At 40.7% G+C, this 18,094-nt stretch overlaps 1 protein-coding gene across 1 annotated transcript in view; it reads right to left on the bottom strand.

The window, feature by feature from the left end:
* Positions 1-18,094, bottom strand: part of PDLIM4 (PDZ and LIM domain 4) — a 261,019-nt gene that overhangs the window by 123,630 nt on the left and 119,295 nt on the right. The window contains exon 3 of the mRNA XM_073620680.1: positions 1,317-1,395. Within this exon, the coding sequence (XP_073476781.1) occupies positions 1,317-1,395 (79 nt within the window). The remainder of the gene's footprint in view (positions 1-1,316; positions 1,396-18,094) is intronic.

The following is an 18,094-nucleotide window of genomic DNA, read 5'->3' as shown; positions in this document are numbered from 1 at the left end:
CATTAGTACCCATTATTAATAGGAATGGTGCAGAGCTAAAAATATTAATGTAAAAATGTCCCAGTAAGAACCAAAATAAATATGGTCAAACAAAAGTCCTCTCCGTCAGGAAGAAATAATAGTCTAATCAGCGAGATCCATATTGAAAAGAGACACAGAAGAGAGATAAAAACACCGTCACCAACACCCAAACAAACTGACCCTTACCATCAGTGTATGGGTTATACACGTGTGTAGAAAAAAGGCAGTCTTCATAGAATAAACCAACGATCTTCTAATGGAGTAGCACCAACATATTCCCCTCTGAACTAAATGGAAGGCTTTAGATCTCCTTTTGGTAGCTGGATATTAAACCAAGTATACTCCAGTATGCATATGCACCTCAAGATCGTGGTACGTAGGAAATAAAAAGAAAACGCTCATTGCGCAATCTCCATAAACAAGGATGATTTATTGAAAAGATAAAAACCACTCACATTTAGTAAGAAGGTATACAGCAGTGTGAAGCGTCCAGCGCTTCTAACCACAAAGATGGCCGCCGTGTCACTGTCCCACCGTGTCCTGCGTCGCCATCAACGCCCACGTTTCGTCATCAACATGCGTCTTCAGGGGCATTATTACTTTATTACTCATTCCCACAAGGAGATAAATGGAGATATACACACCACCCAGAGCCTGCCAAAGTTCGCCCACTGCAATCTCTTCACTAAATGGCAGATCATCAGCACTGCAGTAATGTAAACACAGTGCCGGGTATCCCAGTTGACAACATTGACTAAATATGGTCATTACCATATATTGGCAGTGATGTCACCCTGGCATCTGAGTCATTACCACAATTAGTCAAAGACACGGGAATCCAGAATATTACCATATTTGAAGAATGTGGAAAAGTCTCCCACAGCCAATTCAGTAGATTGCTTAAAAAAAAAAAAAAAAAACAGGCTGGCGGTGTTTTTAAATATAACAACATAACTAGTTATAAATATTTGAGATAAATAACACTGTAAATGGTTGATCCAGAGAGTCCCCAATTTCCTTTGGCGATCAGGAAGGATTTTTTTCTGTTGAAGCAAAATGAATCATAAGTGTTTTTTTTTTTTTTTGCCTTTCTCTGCATCAGCTGTGGGTTTAGGTTTCTGATGGTGCAAAATGTTTCATTGTATTTTTTGTCTTTTGTTTGAACTCAATAGATGTGTCATTTTTCAAAATAACAATATAATTATATGTAAATGAATCAGAGCACATGGAAAAAAAATTCATGATTTCACTCATCAAAAGATGTTATAGGTCAACGCTTATTGATTCTCTCTTACCTGTAGCTCTGATTCAAGACTGTATTTACGAGGCGGCTGTCTTAGCTCTTCTGTTGGTGACCAGGCCCGCCCATCACACCTGCAGGCAGAGGGCAAACTAAAGTCATTCATTATCAATCACACCCAGTGGCATCAAAACAAAGAAATAAAATAAGATCATCAACGTAAATAAGATCATTCCTGGCAAACGACAATGCAGTGAAGAATAGCAGTAGTTCTCATCATGCTTACTCATCACTGATTACATCAACAGCCGAGTTTGTAAGTAAAATATATATGATGTCTATTGTACTTCTAAACACCTGTGCAAACACTCATTACAATTGCAGTCCGAAAGTAAATAGAGAAAAAAACAGTATCTCCACTTGAGACCTTTCTTGGTTTGGAAAGCTGGCATCAGGGATGGCTCGATCAACCTTTTTTCTTAATCTAAGATTACTGGTAAAGTTCACCTGCCATTGTTCTCATATCAATACCTAGGGAGGTCCCCGAATTTACACAAAGCCTCAATATCTCTCCAAGTCAAGATTTACCCCCATCCCCAGCTGGCAGAATGCTATATCACTGTTATTTAAATGTCAAATGCTAGAGCTTCTGCTGTCACGCTAAAAGGTTCCAACGCTGCATTAAACACTGGCACTGAGATAAATGCAAACTATTGATGTCATTATAATATGGTTTAAATATGTCATATTTTCTGTAACTGATTTTGGGCAATTTTTGTGCAGCATTTACAAAGAAGATTGAGCTTTTCACATCAGTCCCCCATTATAAAGCTTGTAATCAAATGTCTCTAGGAAAGTAAAATGCTAACGCAAGTAACCCAGTTGTTTGCGTAGAATGCAATTATCATAAGTATATTTTTTAATGTGGGAAAGGAGCCTGAACACTGGTAAAGTGTATATATATATATATATATATATATATATATATATATATATATATATATATATACATGCTAAGCAGCTAAAATGCATGATTTAAATAAAACGTGGAGTGTGTTACCTCCGAATGTATTATTGCAAATATGTGTCTTTCATTTTATGTAGGGTGTGGAAGTGTAGCCTGTTGAATTTATAAATCTCAAAAAAATATAACTCTACTAAGTTGTGATCTCAACTGTACAACAGTCAACAGGACCAAATATTTCCAACAAATAGTATACAAGGTGAGTCATTGTATTCCATTGGGTAACAAGCATAAAACACTAAATTAAAAACTAGGTGGATAAATGTTATTGTATAAAAACAAATAAATAGGAAAAAAAAAGCCGTTAAAAATACAAAAGTAGAATCCTTGACATTTCAGATTTACAAGGAGTGCAACAATAAATACAAGGGAGCAATCAAGGTGGCTAAAATAGAATACGAGAAATAAAAGAATGCTATTGAAAGTAAAACAAATCCCAGTTTTTTTTCAACTATATCAATAGTAAAAAGGTTGCGAAAGAACAGATAAGCCCCATAATGGATAAACATGGGAAACTGGTCACAAACGACAGTAACAAGGCAGATGTATTAAATTTTTTTTTCACTTCAGTTTTTTACAAATGAAAAAGATTGGTTTGATAGCCTTAACAGCAAAAATAGCTCTGTGGTTAACTGAAAACCAGGTACAAAAGAGACTGGAGAAAATAATGTAAACAAATTACCAGGTCCAGATGGCTTATACCTTAGGAAACTCAGCGCAGTTATAGCCAAGCCAATATTTCTGATTTTAACTGACTGGAATGGTACCAATTGATTGGCATAGGGCAAATGTGATACCATTTTACAAAAATGGATTGAGATGCATAACAGAAAATTACAGACCAGTCAGCCTAACATCAAGAGTATGTAAGATATTTGAGGTAATGGTAAGGGATGATATACAGAAATGTGTCTGTAATAAAGGTATCATAAGTGACAACCAGCATGGATTTATGAAAGACCATTCTTGTCAAACCAACCTGTTCTCATTCTATGGGAGTAAGTGAGAAATTGGATGGTGGATTTTGCTAAGGTAATTGATACTGTATTTCATTAATGTTTAGTCTATAAAATAAGGTCTGCTGGAGTTGATAAAATTGTATGTACATGGATAGGAAACTGGTTACTTGAACGGTTCTAGAGAGTAGTGATAAATGGCTCATTCTCTGGATGGTCTAAAGTTGTAAGTGGTGTACCCCTTGAGGCCAAAGCTGTTCAGTTTGTTTAATATTGATATAGAGGTTAAAATGAAAATCCCAATTTCAGTATTTGCTGATGATACCAAATTATGCATCAAAATAACTTTGGCACAGGATGCAGCGTTATTACAGGAATGACAAAATAGGGTGTTGGGGAGCAACATGGCAGATGTGGTTCAATATAGAGAAATGTAAAGTTATGCACTTGGGTGCTAAACAATACACATGCAAATTACAGATTAGGAATGGCTCCCCTAAGAGAATCGTGTTATGGAAAGTGATCTGAGGGTGCTGGTAGATCACAGACATAGCATACAAGTCAAGCCAAAGTGCACCCGCTTTCATTCGCTATTGTCACACAACTGGGTGGGCTCTGCGCCCCGAGCCCACCCTTTTTTGAAGCCTATTAGAGCCTCTGGCTCTAATCCCATGCTTCAAAAAAAACACACTCCCCCCATTAGAATCCATGCACCTGGCACCCTGCATGTAGATTAGGGGGCCAGACGCATGGATAAGGGGACGGCGCCTGTGTGCCCCTTGTGGATGGGCCGCTACTGTTTAGGACCCTAGACTTAACGGATAACAGTGCTAACCCCTTAGCCTTCCTGCTGCCTTTGCTTTGTTATTTAGTACAGTACATAGGAGAAGGTGCTACTTCTTACACCTATTCCTGAAGAACAGTGGAATGTGTAAATGTAAAAAATTCAGTTGTGCGAAGATTTGTGTTAAGGCGATAAATATTTTGTGATTTTCTCAGGCAACATTATAGATCCTGGACCTCTTCTGTTTTGGTGTATTAAAGATAAATGAGGAGAACCTTATGAACTGACCAGCTTTAGTTTCTCATAAAAGATCAATAACCTTTTACCCCTATTAAACATTACACAGGAGGTGTCTTCTGCCAAGAACGCAATTCACAACGCCATAAAAAAAAAAAAAACATTTAAATAATAATTAAAAAAAAACAGCACTATTAAAAAATTCATGCAAAAAGAAAGAAAAAAGAATCCAGACAGAAGTAGAGTAGCTGTGCAATCACCACCCTAGTTACAAATAAAAATGACAAAAAGAAAGTGAAGCGCTGTATACAGTTTCTATCTATCTATCTATCTATCTATCTATCTATCTATCTATCTATCTATCTATCTATCTATCTATCTATATAGAGATAGATAGAGATAGATAGTAGGGAGTGCTTCACTTTCTTTTGCTTAGTGTTCTACCCAGGCTGTATTGTTACTAATTAGGGATGAGCCGAACACCCCCCCTGTTCGGTTCGCACCAGAACATGCGAACAGGAAAAAAGTTCGCTCGAACACGCGAACACCGTTAAAGTCTATGGGACACGAACATGAATAATCAAAAGTGCTAATTTTAAAGGCTTATATGCAAGTTATTGTCATAAACATAGGTGTGCGCAGACTATTGCATTAGGGTGTGCACCCCAAAGTTTACAGACATACATACACACACAGACACACACTGTTATATATTAATGTAAACAAACATATAAAAATGTATTAAAACATGGACAATGTCAGGAGAGCAGTAGACGCAATCAGTAGGGCAGTGAACAGTATCAGTCATTTTTTATTTTAATTAATATTTTTTAAAATTTTGTTAATTTTTTTTATAATATTTTTTTTGGTGAAATATCAGGGGTCTAATCAGACCCCTGATGTCTTGCTTTTTAGACACAGAAAGGGAGTGAGGACAGAGATTCCCCAGTCCCTTTCTCTGCAGCCTCAGCTGCACTGGACACTGAATTAATGGGAAGTGCTCTGTGCTAAGCAGCTTCCTGTTTCTTCACAAACACATTTCACTATGTTTCAATTATGAATGGACACAGGAGCGATCGGTACCTCACTGTATTCATTCAGAAAATGAAGGGGTTGGTAAATGACATATTCATTATATTGCAGCTTGCCAATTCTTAGATGTGAGATTTGATTTGGTGGGGTGGGACATTGTGTACCCGGGCTGCAGGGGGAATCGGCACTGCACAAGGTGATTAGGGTGTGCCCAGGCACACCTGGCACACCCCCTGCGCACGCCTATGGTCATAAAAAGTGTTTGGGGACCTGGGTCCTGCCCCAGGGGACATGAATCAATGCAAAAAAAAGTTTTAAAAACGGCCGTTTTTTCAGGAGCAGTGATTTTAACAATGCTTAAAGTCAAACAATAAAAGTGTAATATCCCTTTAAATTTCGTACCTGGGGGGTGTCTATAGTATGCCTGTAAAGGGGCGCATGTTTCCCGTGTTTAGAACAGTCTGACAGCAAAATGACATTTCGAAGGAAAAATTCCATTTAAAACTACCGGCGGCTATTGCATTGCCGACAATACACATAGAAGTTCATTGATAAAAACGGCATAAGAATTCAACACAGGGAAACCCCAAACCAAAATTAAAAAAAAAAAATGACGTGGGAGTCCCCCTAAATTCCATACCAGGCCCTTCAGGTCTGGTATGGATATTAAGGGGAACCCCGGCCAAAATTTAAAAAAAAAAATGACGTGGGGTTCCCCCTAAATTCCATACCAGACCCTTCAGGTCTGGTATGGATTTTAAGGGGAACCCCGCGCCAAAAAAAACAAAAAAAAACGGCGTGGGGTCCCCCCAAAAATCCATACCAGACCCTTATCCGAGCACGCAACCTGGCAGGCCGCAGGAAAAGAGGGGGGGACGAGAGTGCGGCCCCCCCTCCTGAACCGTACTTGGCCACATGCCCTCAACATTGGGAGGGTGCTTTGGGGTAGCCCCCCAAAACACCTTGTCCCCATGTTGATGAGGACAAGGGCCTCATCCCCACAACCCTGGCCAGTGGTTGTGGGGATCTGCGGGCGGGGGGCTTATCGGAATCTGGAAGCCCCCTTTAACAAGGGGACCCCCAGATCCTGGCCCCCCCCATGTGAAATGGTAAGGGGGTACTTACCCCTACCATTTCAGTAAAAAACTGTCAAAAATGTTAAAAATGACAAGAGACAATTTTTGACAATTCCTTTATTTAAATGCTTCTTCTTTCTTCTATCTTCCTTCATCTTCTTCTTCTTCTGGTTCTTCTGGCTCTTTTGGTTCTTCCTCCGGCGTTCTCATCCAGCATCTCCTCCGCGGCGTCTTCTATCTTCTTCTCCTCGGGCTGCTCCGCACCCATGGCATGGGGGGAGGCTCCCGGTCTTCTCTTCATCTTCTTCTTCATCCTCTTCTCTTCTTCCTTCTTCTCTTCTTCATTTTCTTCTCCGGGCCGCTCCGCACCCATGCTGGCATGGAGGGAGGCTTCCGCTGTGTGACGGAGTCTCCTCGTCTGACAGTTCTTAAATAACGGAGGCGGGGCCACCTGGTGACCCCGCCCCCCTCTGACGCACGGTGACTTGACAAGACTTCCCTGTGACGTCACGGGGAATGCCACAGGGAAGTCCCATCATGTCCCGTGCGTCAGAGGGGGCGGGGTCACCGGGTGGCCCCGCCCCCCGTTATTTAAGAACCGTCAGACGAGGAGACGCCGTCACACAGCGGGAGCCTCCCTCCATGCCAGCATGGATGCGGAGCGGCCCGGAGAAGAAAACGAAGAAGAGAAGAAGAGAAGAAGGAAGAAGAGAAGAGGATGAAGAAGAAGATGAAGAGAAGAGCGGGAGCCTCCCCCCATGCCATGGGTGCGGAGCGGCCCGAGGAGAAGAAGATAGAAGACGCCGCGGAGGAGATGCTGGATGAGAACGCCGGAGGAAGAACCAGAAGAGCCAGAAAAACCAGAAGAAGAAGAAGGAAGATAGAAGAAAGAAGAAGCATTTAAATAAAGGAATTGTCAAAAACTGTCTCTTGTCATTTTTAACATTTTTGACAGTTTGTTAGTGAAATGGTAGGGGTAAGTACCCCCTTACCATTTCACACGGGGGGGGATCTGGGGGTCCCCTTGTTAAAGGGGGCTTCCAGATTCCGATAAGCCCCCCCGCCCGCAGACCCCCACAACCACCGGCCAGGGTTGTGGGGACGAGGCCCTTGTTCTCATCAACATGGGGACAAGGTGTTTTGGGGGGCTACCCCAAAGCACCCTCCCAATGTTGAGGGCATGTGGCCTGGTATGGTTCAGGAGGGGGGGGCCGCACTCTCGTCCCCCCCTCTTTTCCTGCGGCCTGCCAGGTTGCGTGCTCGGATAAGGGTCTGGTATGGATTTTTGGGGGGACCCCACGCCGTTTTTTTTTGGCGCGGGGTTCCCCTTAAAATCCATACCAGACCTGAAGGGTCTGGTATGGAATTTAGGGGGAACCCCACGTCATTTTTTTTTTTAAATTTTGGCCGGGGTTCCCATTAATATCCATACCAGACCTGAAGGGCCTGGTATGGAATTTAGGGGGACTCCCACGTCATTTTTTTTTTTCAATTTTGGTTCGGGGTTTCCCTGTGTTGAATTCCCATGCCGTTTTTATCAATGAACTTCTATGTGTATTGTCGGCAATGCAATAGCCGCGGGTAGTTTTAAATAGAATTTTTCCTTCGAAATGTCATTTTGCTGTCAGACTGTTCTAAACATGGGAAACATGCGCCCCTTTACAGGCATACTATAGACACCCCCCAGGTACGAAATTTAAAGGGATATTACACTTTTATTGTTTGACTTTAAGCATTATTAAAATCACTGCTCCTGAAAAAATGGCCATTTTTAAAACTTTTTTTTGCATTGATCCATGTCCCCTGGGGCAGGACCCGGGTCCCCAAACACTTTTTATGACAATAACTTGCATATAAGCCTTTAAAATTAGCACTTTTGATTTCTCCCATAGACTTTTAAAGGGTGTTCTGCGGCATTCGAATTTGCCGCGAACACCCCAAATTGTTCGCTGTTCGGCGAACTTGCGAACAGCCAATGTTCAAGTCGAACATGAGTTTGACTCGAACTCGAAGCTCATCCCTATTACTAATATCTTTTTATTTAACAAGGCACACAACTTCTATGCATACTTCTATGCATAAATAAAAAAACTGTGCTAAACCCTCATAACATATGTTAGGGCATATATGAAAAAACGCCCAATTGATTATGGAAGTGTATGTGAATCTTCGAAAATTAAATTGAATAGCACACAAATCAATAGTGAACAGTCAATATCATGAAATAAAAATCACAAAAATGTCAAAAACACAAGATAGTGAACCATAAATAAAAAAGTCCCAGAACCAAAAGAGGAAATCTTCTAAAGGATGGGAAGAGTCCCCAATTAGCTCTTCATAGGGATCAGTGTCTAAAAGTGGAAAATGAAAACGACACCCCTTGCAGTGATCCTCCACCTTTAAGAATGCATGCTTACCAGATAGTAAGCTCAATAAGCTCGTAGATAGACCAAGGGCCAGATAACCGGCAGGTGTTGGAACCTCCCTCTGTTGACGTGGCAGATGACAGGCAAACCAGGTGTTATACAGGACCTTGTGTTCAGGCTTCCAATAACATCAGGACATCACTCAGTCAATGTAGACGGACGTGCATGGGGAAGGAGGGGGTTGCCACAACCACAGTCACCAACAAAAAAGAGCCTGGTCAGTAACCGCCTCCATGGCTAGAATCCCCACAGCAGGAAGAGCCTCTCATTGGAGGAGGAACACGTTGGTATGGTAACTACATTCAGCCTCTTTCTAAGAGGCTGAATATAGTTACCATACCGATGTGTTCCTGTTTTTGACATTTTTGTGATTTTTATTTCATGATATTGACTGTTCACTATTGATTTGTGTGCTATTCAATTTAATTTTCGAGGATTCACATACACTTCCATAATCAATTGGGCATCTTTTCATATATGCCCTAACATATGTTATGAGGATTTAGCGCAGGTTTTTTCTTTGTTTTTGTCCCATTATTGTGTATTGCACATTTGAACTGCAGCTCTTGTTAGCCTTATTTTAGCGCAGTGTTTTTTGTCTCACATACTTCTATGCATACATGTTCATTGCACAGTGTACATCAGATTCAACTGCAGGACATTTAGTCAAAGAACAATGAGCAACAAGAGTAAACATGGAGAAAAACATAAGAAATACAAACATATGGGTGACATTGTAGCATCTACAAAGTCTCCCAACAGGCACCTTAATGGATTGAAAATGTCAGGCATGGGAAGATTTTCCTGAATAAATGCAATACCTTCCTTTTTTTTTTTTTTCTTTTTTCGGCTCGTTGGTGGCACGATAGAAGATGAATGGACATCGTGGGACATTTTTATTTTTTTATCTTTTAATAAAAGACTTGTCCCAAGCTGTCTCTTGTCTTTTTTACTATTTTTGACACTTTTTTTTGTGAAATGGTAGGGGTACAATGTACTCCATTACCAATTCACATGGGAGGGGCGGGATCTGGGGGTTCCCTTTTTAAGCCCCCCGCCCGCATACCCCCAGAACCACCGGGCAAGGGTTGTGGAGATGAGGCCCTTGTCCCCATCAGCATGGGGACAAGGTGCTTTGGGGCCAGACCACGTGTTGTGGGCATGTGGTCTGGTACGGTTCAGGGGGGGTGCTCTCTCGTCCCCCCTCTTTTCCTGCGGCCTGCCAGGTTGCGTGCTCGGATAAGGGTCTGGTATGGATTTTGGGGGGGATTCCTACGCCATTTTATTTTAAATTTTAGCGCTGGGTTCCCCTAAAATTAAGGGTCTGGTATTTAAAAATTTTTTTTTTTAAATTGGCGCAGGGTTCCCCTTAATATCCATACCAGACCTGAAGGGCCTGGTATGGATTTTGGGGGGACCCCCATGCAATTTTTTTTTAATTTTTGGTTTGGGGTTCCCCTTACTATTCATACCAGACCCAAAGGGCCTGGTAATGGACTGGGGGGGAACCCATTCCATTTTTCTCAATGAGTTTTATCTATATTGCCGAAACCAATTTTAGATGACAATTTTTCCTTTAGAAATGTCATTTTGCTGCGGTACTGTTCTAAACACGGGAAAAATGTGCCACTTTACAGGCATACTATAGACTCCCCAGGCATGATATTTAAAGGAATATTTCATTTTTATTGTTTCACTTTAAGCATTAAAAAAAATCACTGCTCCCGAAAAAATGTCTGTTTTAAAAAATAAATTGCATTGATACATGTCCCCTGGGGCACGACCCAGGTCTCCAAGCATATAAGCCTTTAAAATGAGCACTTTGATTTTTCATGTTAGTGTCCCATAGACTTTAACTGTGTTCCGGCGGCTTTTGAATTTGGCCCGAACACCGCATATTGTTCGGTGTTCGCCGAACAACCAAAGTTGGTCACAAATTTATGCTCGGGCCGAACTGTTCGCCCATCCCTAGTATTAAACTTATAACCAAAAATGTAACATATTGCAACTTACCAATCATTAGATGTGGATGCATTTTTTTTTTATGTTTTATTTCCCTCTGTTTTCAACTGGTGATCTAACCAATAACATACCTCCCATATTAGAGGGGCCCCACTCTGAATGAATGAACATGGGGGCACCTTTGGAAAGCAGCACCGTCAGCCTGGGAGGGGCTGTTAGATAGACTAGGAGATTTAAAGAGGAACTGCAGTCTGCTCACATAATTTGTAATAAAAACATTTTTGCCATTCTGAAGCTTCTCTCCAACCACTTTGCATATTATTTTATATATACTGTGATTCTGCATTCGCCAAATATGCTGCAGAAGTCTCCCTCCACTGAGTCCGGCTGCAATCATTTTAACTGTGGGCAGCTGAAGCTGCTGCCTGTTTACTTCCTGGATTTACACAGACACACAGAGGCACACCTCCAGCTCTGCAGCTCCCATTGGCCCTCTTATGACTTACCCCCCCCCCTTCCTGGCAAACTCTCACGAGAGTGAGAGGGAGAGCTGTGCATGATCTCATAAGCCTAGGCTTTTTACCAGACAAGAAACACGAAGTGGGCTGTATAAGGTATTTACTGGCAGAAAAAAAATGTTTTACTATCCAAATTTAAAACAACAAGGGCAGAAGATTTAATAGATGGAAAGTTGAAAAAATTACTGAAGTCCGCTTTAAATACACTACAAGTTTAAGCTAAACTCCAGCTAACACTTTATAAGCAGCTACAGCAAACATTTATTTTTCTTTTTGGGATAAAGGTTTTACATAAATAAATAAAACTGATTATTGTAAGCACCCCAATCAGTGGTAAATAGTTTGTGTCATCTCTGTAACTGAGCTTATTCTATTGAAAAACAACAGACATACTGGCCAGATCGCCAGATGAAAATAAAGGAAAGCCTAAATAAGAAAACGAAATCAGTCATTGCATCTAAAAATTGGTAAGCTGCAACATTTAACTTTAAACATTAAATGTTTGCTATTGGGTTTAATACTGCTTTAAGATTCGAAAACAACTACCAATGTAGTTTAGTTGAAGAGCAAAATTGTATGCTTGCAAATCTGAAAGAGCAAAGCCACCACCATGTACAGGAAGTTGTAGGGAAATTCTAGGACCTCCAGGAACTCCTTTGGGTTGCAACCCTCAGAACCTTTCAGAAACTTAAAGCGAACCTTCAGTAATTTTTTCAAATTTCCATCTCTTAAAGTGTTTTTTAACCCAATAAAAAAATCAGATACTGTTCCCTTAAGGCAGATTAAACAGCACAGTGCTTGTGCTGTGTAATCTGCCCCTCTCTAAACTGTAAAAAACCTGCCTGATCCTCCTACTTCTTGTATCCCCCTCTCTGCGCTGACCACGATAAACCTCCATAATCCGCAGCCCTGCTTTCTGATCTCCTCTCTCCCTCTCACCCCCTCCTCCCTGCCTGTCAGCTCCATGTTCAGTGTCTCTGTCTCCGCCCCCCCCCATCCCCGCTGCTATTAGTACAAGTAAAAAACGTACAATGGTCACTGCTAGCCCCTCTATAATAGGCAGGCATACCACAATGTGTACATTTTTTCTAAAAACCAGGATTGTTTGATCTTCAGGCCAGCAGCTGCTTTACATCTCTGAGACAGGGCTTCTGCGGGAGGGGCTGAGCGGCCACGTGACCACCCCAGCTGATATCAGAGGGAGATCTCCGCCCTCCTGCAGTAGCCATGTATCGGAGCTGTAAAGCGGCCGTAAGTTACTTCGACCGGCCTGAAGATCACCCTAAAAGGGTATTTACAATCCTCATTTTTAGAAAAGACGTATACAGTGTGCTATGCCTGCCTATAATAGAGGGGCTGGCAGGAAGTTATCATGTTGAGTTAACAAACACTTTAAATCTTCTGCCCTTGTTTTTTTAACTTTGGATAGTAAAACATTTTTTTTTCTGCCAGTAAATACCTTATACAGCCCACTTTCTCTTTCTTATCTGGTCATTAGCCTAGGCTTATGACAAATTTCTTCCTCAGTTTAGCCCAATATGTATTCTTCCACATATTTGTGGTAAAAAAAAAAATCACAAAAAGCGTATATTGATTGGTTTGCGCAAAATGTATAGCATCTACAAAATAGGGGATAGATTTATTGCATTTTTATTTTATTTTTTTTTTTTTACTAGTAATGGCGGTGATCAGCTATTTTTAGCAGGACTGCAACATTGCGGCAGACAGATCGGACACTTTTGACACTTTTTTGGGACCATTGGCATTTACAAAGAGCGAAAAATAGCCACTGATTACTGTATAAATGTCATTGGCGGGGAAGGGGTTAACACTAGGGGCGATCAAAAGGTTATATGTGTGTCCTATGGAGTGTTTCTAAATGTGGGGGGATGGGACTGCCTGAAGGAGGAGACCGATCCCTATTCCTAAACAGTAGGAACAACAGATCTGTCTCCTCTCTCCTGTCTGTTTACATTGACAAGATCTCTGTTCTGTCTTTCTCAGGAGCGATCACAAGTGCCTGGCATACATCGCATCCGCCGAGCACACGCACCGCGGGCGCGTGTGCCCCCCAGAGCTCTTAAAGCGGTCGAAATACCATGATGGCGATTCGCGCAGGGCATCCAACCTGCCACAGTATAACTGCAGCGGCTGGTCCTTAAGTGGTTAAATACCTAATATGTGCAAGTTATTTCTGCATAGGCAATTTTCCAGATCTCTCAATTTAGCGACCTGTGCATTATGATCAGAAGTGATATTTGTAATTGACATGGGGTTCAAATCAACTTCCAGAGTGTTAATGCATTGCTCTGCATTGGATATCCTGTACCTGATCTTATGCACATCATCTTTTGGGTTAGAGACATCTACCCTGAGGGTGTCTATGTGTGTGGTTAAGGATAACTGGCTGTAACAAGCCCCTTTCTCGCTCGGTTCCACTCTCCCGACACTCCTCTGCAGCTATTGAATCAGATTGCAACGTCTGATGGTTTGGTCAGCCAATGCTCCGGGATTAGAACTTCAGCTATGTGCCGTTCTAACCCAGTTGTGTAGCTCAGAACAAACACCAGGCAGGCTGTATGTAAGTTCAAACAGGAATCTCTTTTATTGCAAAATACAAGCTTTTATACACTCAAAGTGGAGGTGCAGACCTCCTGCTCATATTACTCTAGCAATACAGCTGTAACCTAATTAACCTAATTAACATGAGCTAATTAACTAATCCCTTTAGACAGCCTAGATGACTCAGACATGACTGTTAGGCCAGACTAGCCGTCTTGTAGTTCAGAAAATCCAATCAACATTATCACAATCAACATAGACTCTTCTTCACACAATAGCAGAGTTAATTAACACAAATAACAATGGGGATCTAATGACTCTTAGATCCCATAGTAGACTTATTTACAATACACATTTTAGCAGACAATAGACAGGTGTTGGAATTTACATCAGCATCTCCTAACAGTATCTGTCTCAGCATTATGAATCAGCCACTATTCCAATATGGCAAATCCAGGGTCCCCAGAGTCTGTGTGTCCTGGGGGACCAGGACCCGAATCCACAGTAATACCACCTCAAGGGTCCCCAGGCATACAGCTCACAAAGAGCACCGTTCCCCCAAATGCAAGGGCCCCCGATCGATCGGCAAGAGGCTAGCATACAGTCCCCTTCAAAAGTCTCTCTCCCGGCTAGGTCTGTCACACTGGCATTGCTGGATCACCTGCATAATGTGTGTAAGCATTGCTTCTTTGGGCAGCTGTTCATCCTTTGCACGGGGGGGAAAAAGAAAGATGCCATTGGTTTAGTATAGGCAATGTGGAGCTGCAGGGCCACCGCCATTTTGGTCTGATAAATAGGCAAAGCATGTAAGGTATATTGTTTTTTGTTTTTTGTTTTTTTGACATATGCTGTCCAATTTTCAGCATGGCAGTAGATGAGGCAGGCATTGGGATGTTGACCCAGTTGTGGAGGATGGCTGAAGAGAATTAAGATCAGGATTTTCTAATGGCAACAGATCTTCAGGCAGAAGCTGCTTACGTGCCAAACTTTGGGCACACCCTAGATCACATATTTTATTTACTTCAAATTGTCCAAATAATTTAAGATGATTTTGGATTTGTTGTTTTCTGTTACACTAGAGCTGCACAAAATACTGCACGCTTTATTTATTAAAGTGTCTGAAGGAAGGCCCATTCTTTTTGTCTATGGTGAAAAATCTGATTCTCAGCTTATTTTTTTACAGTGCTATTTGGGTGAATGAAAGAAAAAATCTCATTGGCTGTTATGGACAACAAGAGCAGTTCTTAGTTTAGACAATGTGAAAAATAGGTGAACATGGAATCCAGAAAGTGCATTTTATTGCCATTTTGTTATATATAATTGATGTTGTTTTATTATTTAGGAAATGGTATAAGCTGTGTCCCCACTGTTTCCTTACTATATCTAGAAACACTCCAACGTCATACATGTGTATACTATCAGAAGGCAAAGGATAAGCACTGGTGCAAAACTAGACATTATACTCAATTAATATGGACTTCTTCAGCATCTGAGAGGACAATGTTCATAGTGCAGTGACCCTCAGCCGCCAACGAGAATTCATATTTTGCTAATTTGTCTTTAATAAACCTAAATCTGATTGATTACTATGGTAATTGCACTGGCTAATTATTATCATTTTCTGCACCGTTAATAAACCCCAATAATAAGCCCTAATACCATTTGCATGTATGGTATGTATATCTATATATCTATATGACTGAATGAATATAAGCTGTAGTTAAAGTGGGTTAAAAATAGTTACTGTATAATATTCTTTAATGATATATATATATATATACATATATATATATTACATGAAATACAGTATATACTTATGCTTTTATGATAGCAAGTAATTTAATGGTATTTAGCAACTATAAACATAGTAAGTCAATGAACTTGTTATGAAGTACTGCAAACATAAAATCAATATGTAAGATTTATTTATGCTTTAAACAGTAGAAAATAGCACAGAAATGAGAGCATTCAGAAGTCTGAAAGAGAATGTCTCCAACGCCTGCAGAATCCTAATTAGAAGAGCTTCAGCCTTACAGAATGTATGACGAGGGTTAGCCTGGAATGTGGGCAACAAGTTCCCAGTTTCCATTAAACTAATCCCCTCTAGAAACTGCTTTAATAAATTGCTCTGTCTAGGTGCAGCTTTGCATATGGTACATGTAACTGTTAAGCATGAGGTGTAACTTACAATGGAGACAAGGTTAAGCAGTTAAAGCAGAACTCTAGAAAACGATAACAAGATAACAATGAATAGATGATTAAAAGATTGAAAAACAAATTTCCCTGCAGTCATTACAACTTATTTTCTACCCACAGAAATCCTCAGTGTGATGGGTAACATCATTCAACTCACTTCCACTGAGCCCAGGTCACCCTTGCCTGCCCAGCCCATGACTGACTGTGAAAGGTGAGGCAGCACAATACTGAGTATATATTTTTTTTCACTCTACTTTCTGATGGCTTCTTTGTTGCTTCTTCCTTTCCCATTCTAAAGTCTCTGTACAGGAATTGCAAAAGGCTTATACCAGGTTAAACTTACAACTGCTTATATTAAAAAAAAAAAAAAAAAAAAAAAAAAAAACCCACTATATTTAATTATGTATTACTAATTACAAAGCTGCAATATTTTGTGCATTATCATATCTGTTCAGCTATAATATAGACTGTTTGTATTACATGTGTCTCTACCATGACTTCGGTTTCCTGGAGCCCTAGCAAACATACTAATATTCATATGTACTTGTGTAAATGTTAGCATTGTGCCAACCACATAAATAACCAGACTTGATTCCTCTAAGTGCGTGATTCTTCATTGTTTTTGGTCTTCACAGAGGGAACACGAAGTTATGACTCTCCCCTAGTTTATACAAATACTCCACACAGTACAGGTAGTTATAGAGAAACACCCACAGCCTATTTACCCGGTTGAAGCAAGAAAAAAGTAATGCCAAATGAACAATTAAATTAAGGCATGTCACTTGGTAGACTGGAAACAAATATTTTATACATAATACTCCAGATTTAATGTGGAACTCCAGTATAAACAATAGCCCCTACTTTTACAGTTTAACCTTGCTCATGTACAAAGTTCCTTAAACTGGGCCCCCCACATCCTTTCCCCACCCTGAAGGTCTATCTACCTTGAAACTAGAATATGTAACAGAACCCCCAAGTTAGCTGCAAAAGCATCTGTGCAGAGATTTAAACATTGTTGGTTACATGTCCACATACCAAGGCACAGATGATGCAATTTCGGGGGCAGCATGAGCTTTCAGGCAAAGACACTCCTTGTCCCAACCTCACCATAAAATATTTTTAAACCCTTCAAATGTAAAAATGGCATAGTGCAGTAGCCTGTGGGTGCCTGGCATTGGATGTCTCCAAGACCCCATCTTCACTTGTTTCTATCTTCAAGTTGTTCCATCCCTCTACAGGTTGTCATGGAGCCACCTTTGCAACCATGCTCCCTGTTGCTACTGTGGATGAGTCTCCTTATGTCCTTAGAAGTGAACAGCCCCAGCGGCAAGCTGCTATGTGCAAGTGATTGCCATTGGCTGGAGCTTCCACTGTCCCTAGTGCACTATGCATGTGCAGTACTCAGGGCGCAGAAGTTCAGGGAAGCAGAGTTGACAACCTGGAGCTGGTGACAATGCATTGCTTATAATGTAAGTGTATTGTGGCAACATTGCAACAAAATTGTGAATCAGGTGATGACTTATGTTGCTAAGAATCCATGTATTTGAAAACACTTAAAGGTTTAATACTACTTTAGGAAGAGATCACACTAATTTCAGCATTTTCCCCCTAAAAAAAACCTTTTATACTGGGGCTGTCACTTCAATAACAGGGATATAACATTTTTCAAACAAAGGTGATTAATCTGTGGAAAAAAGATAGAATACTAAAACAAAATACATTACATGGACATTTATTTTATACTTAAAACTTCCAGGGCTATAAAACGTTCCGCAGATGTCAGTGGGGTTGATGTGCTAAAACTGTAGAGTGCAAAAAGTAAATCAACCCCACTGTTTTGTGATTACTATCAACTGTATTATGCAAGGTACTTAATCTAAGCTTTGTATTTATTTCTCTTTGTTCTGTAATTAATTGAATTATTATGGGTGGTTTCTCCCTCACATTCACATGAAATGGAACTTTCCGCTGATGCAGAGTTGGCATGTGTAGTTACATTTTTCGGAAAATATATTTTATTAACGAGCCTGTCTAGTAGCTGCTAGCACTTCCTCTTTCTG

Source organism: Aquarana catesbeiana, linkage group LG03, assembly GCF_042186555.1.
Source record: "Aquarana catesbeiana isolate 2022-GZ linkage group LG03, ASM4218655v1, whole genome shotgun sequence".
Classification (NCBI taxonomy): domain Eukaryota; kingdom Metazoa; phylum Chordata; class Amphibia; order Anura; family Ranidae; genus Aquarana; species Aquarana catesbeiana.
This window is presented reverse-complemented; position numbering and strand designations above follow the sequence as displayed.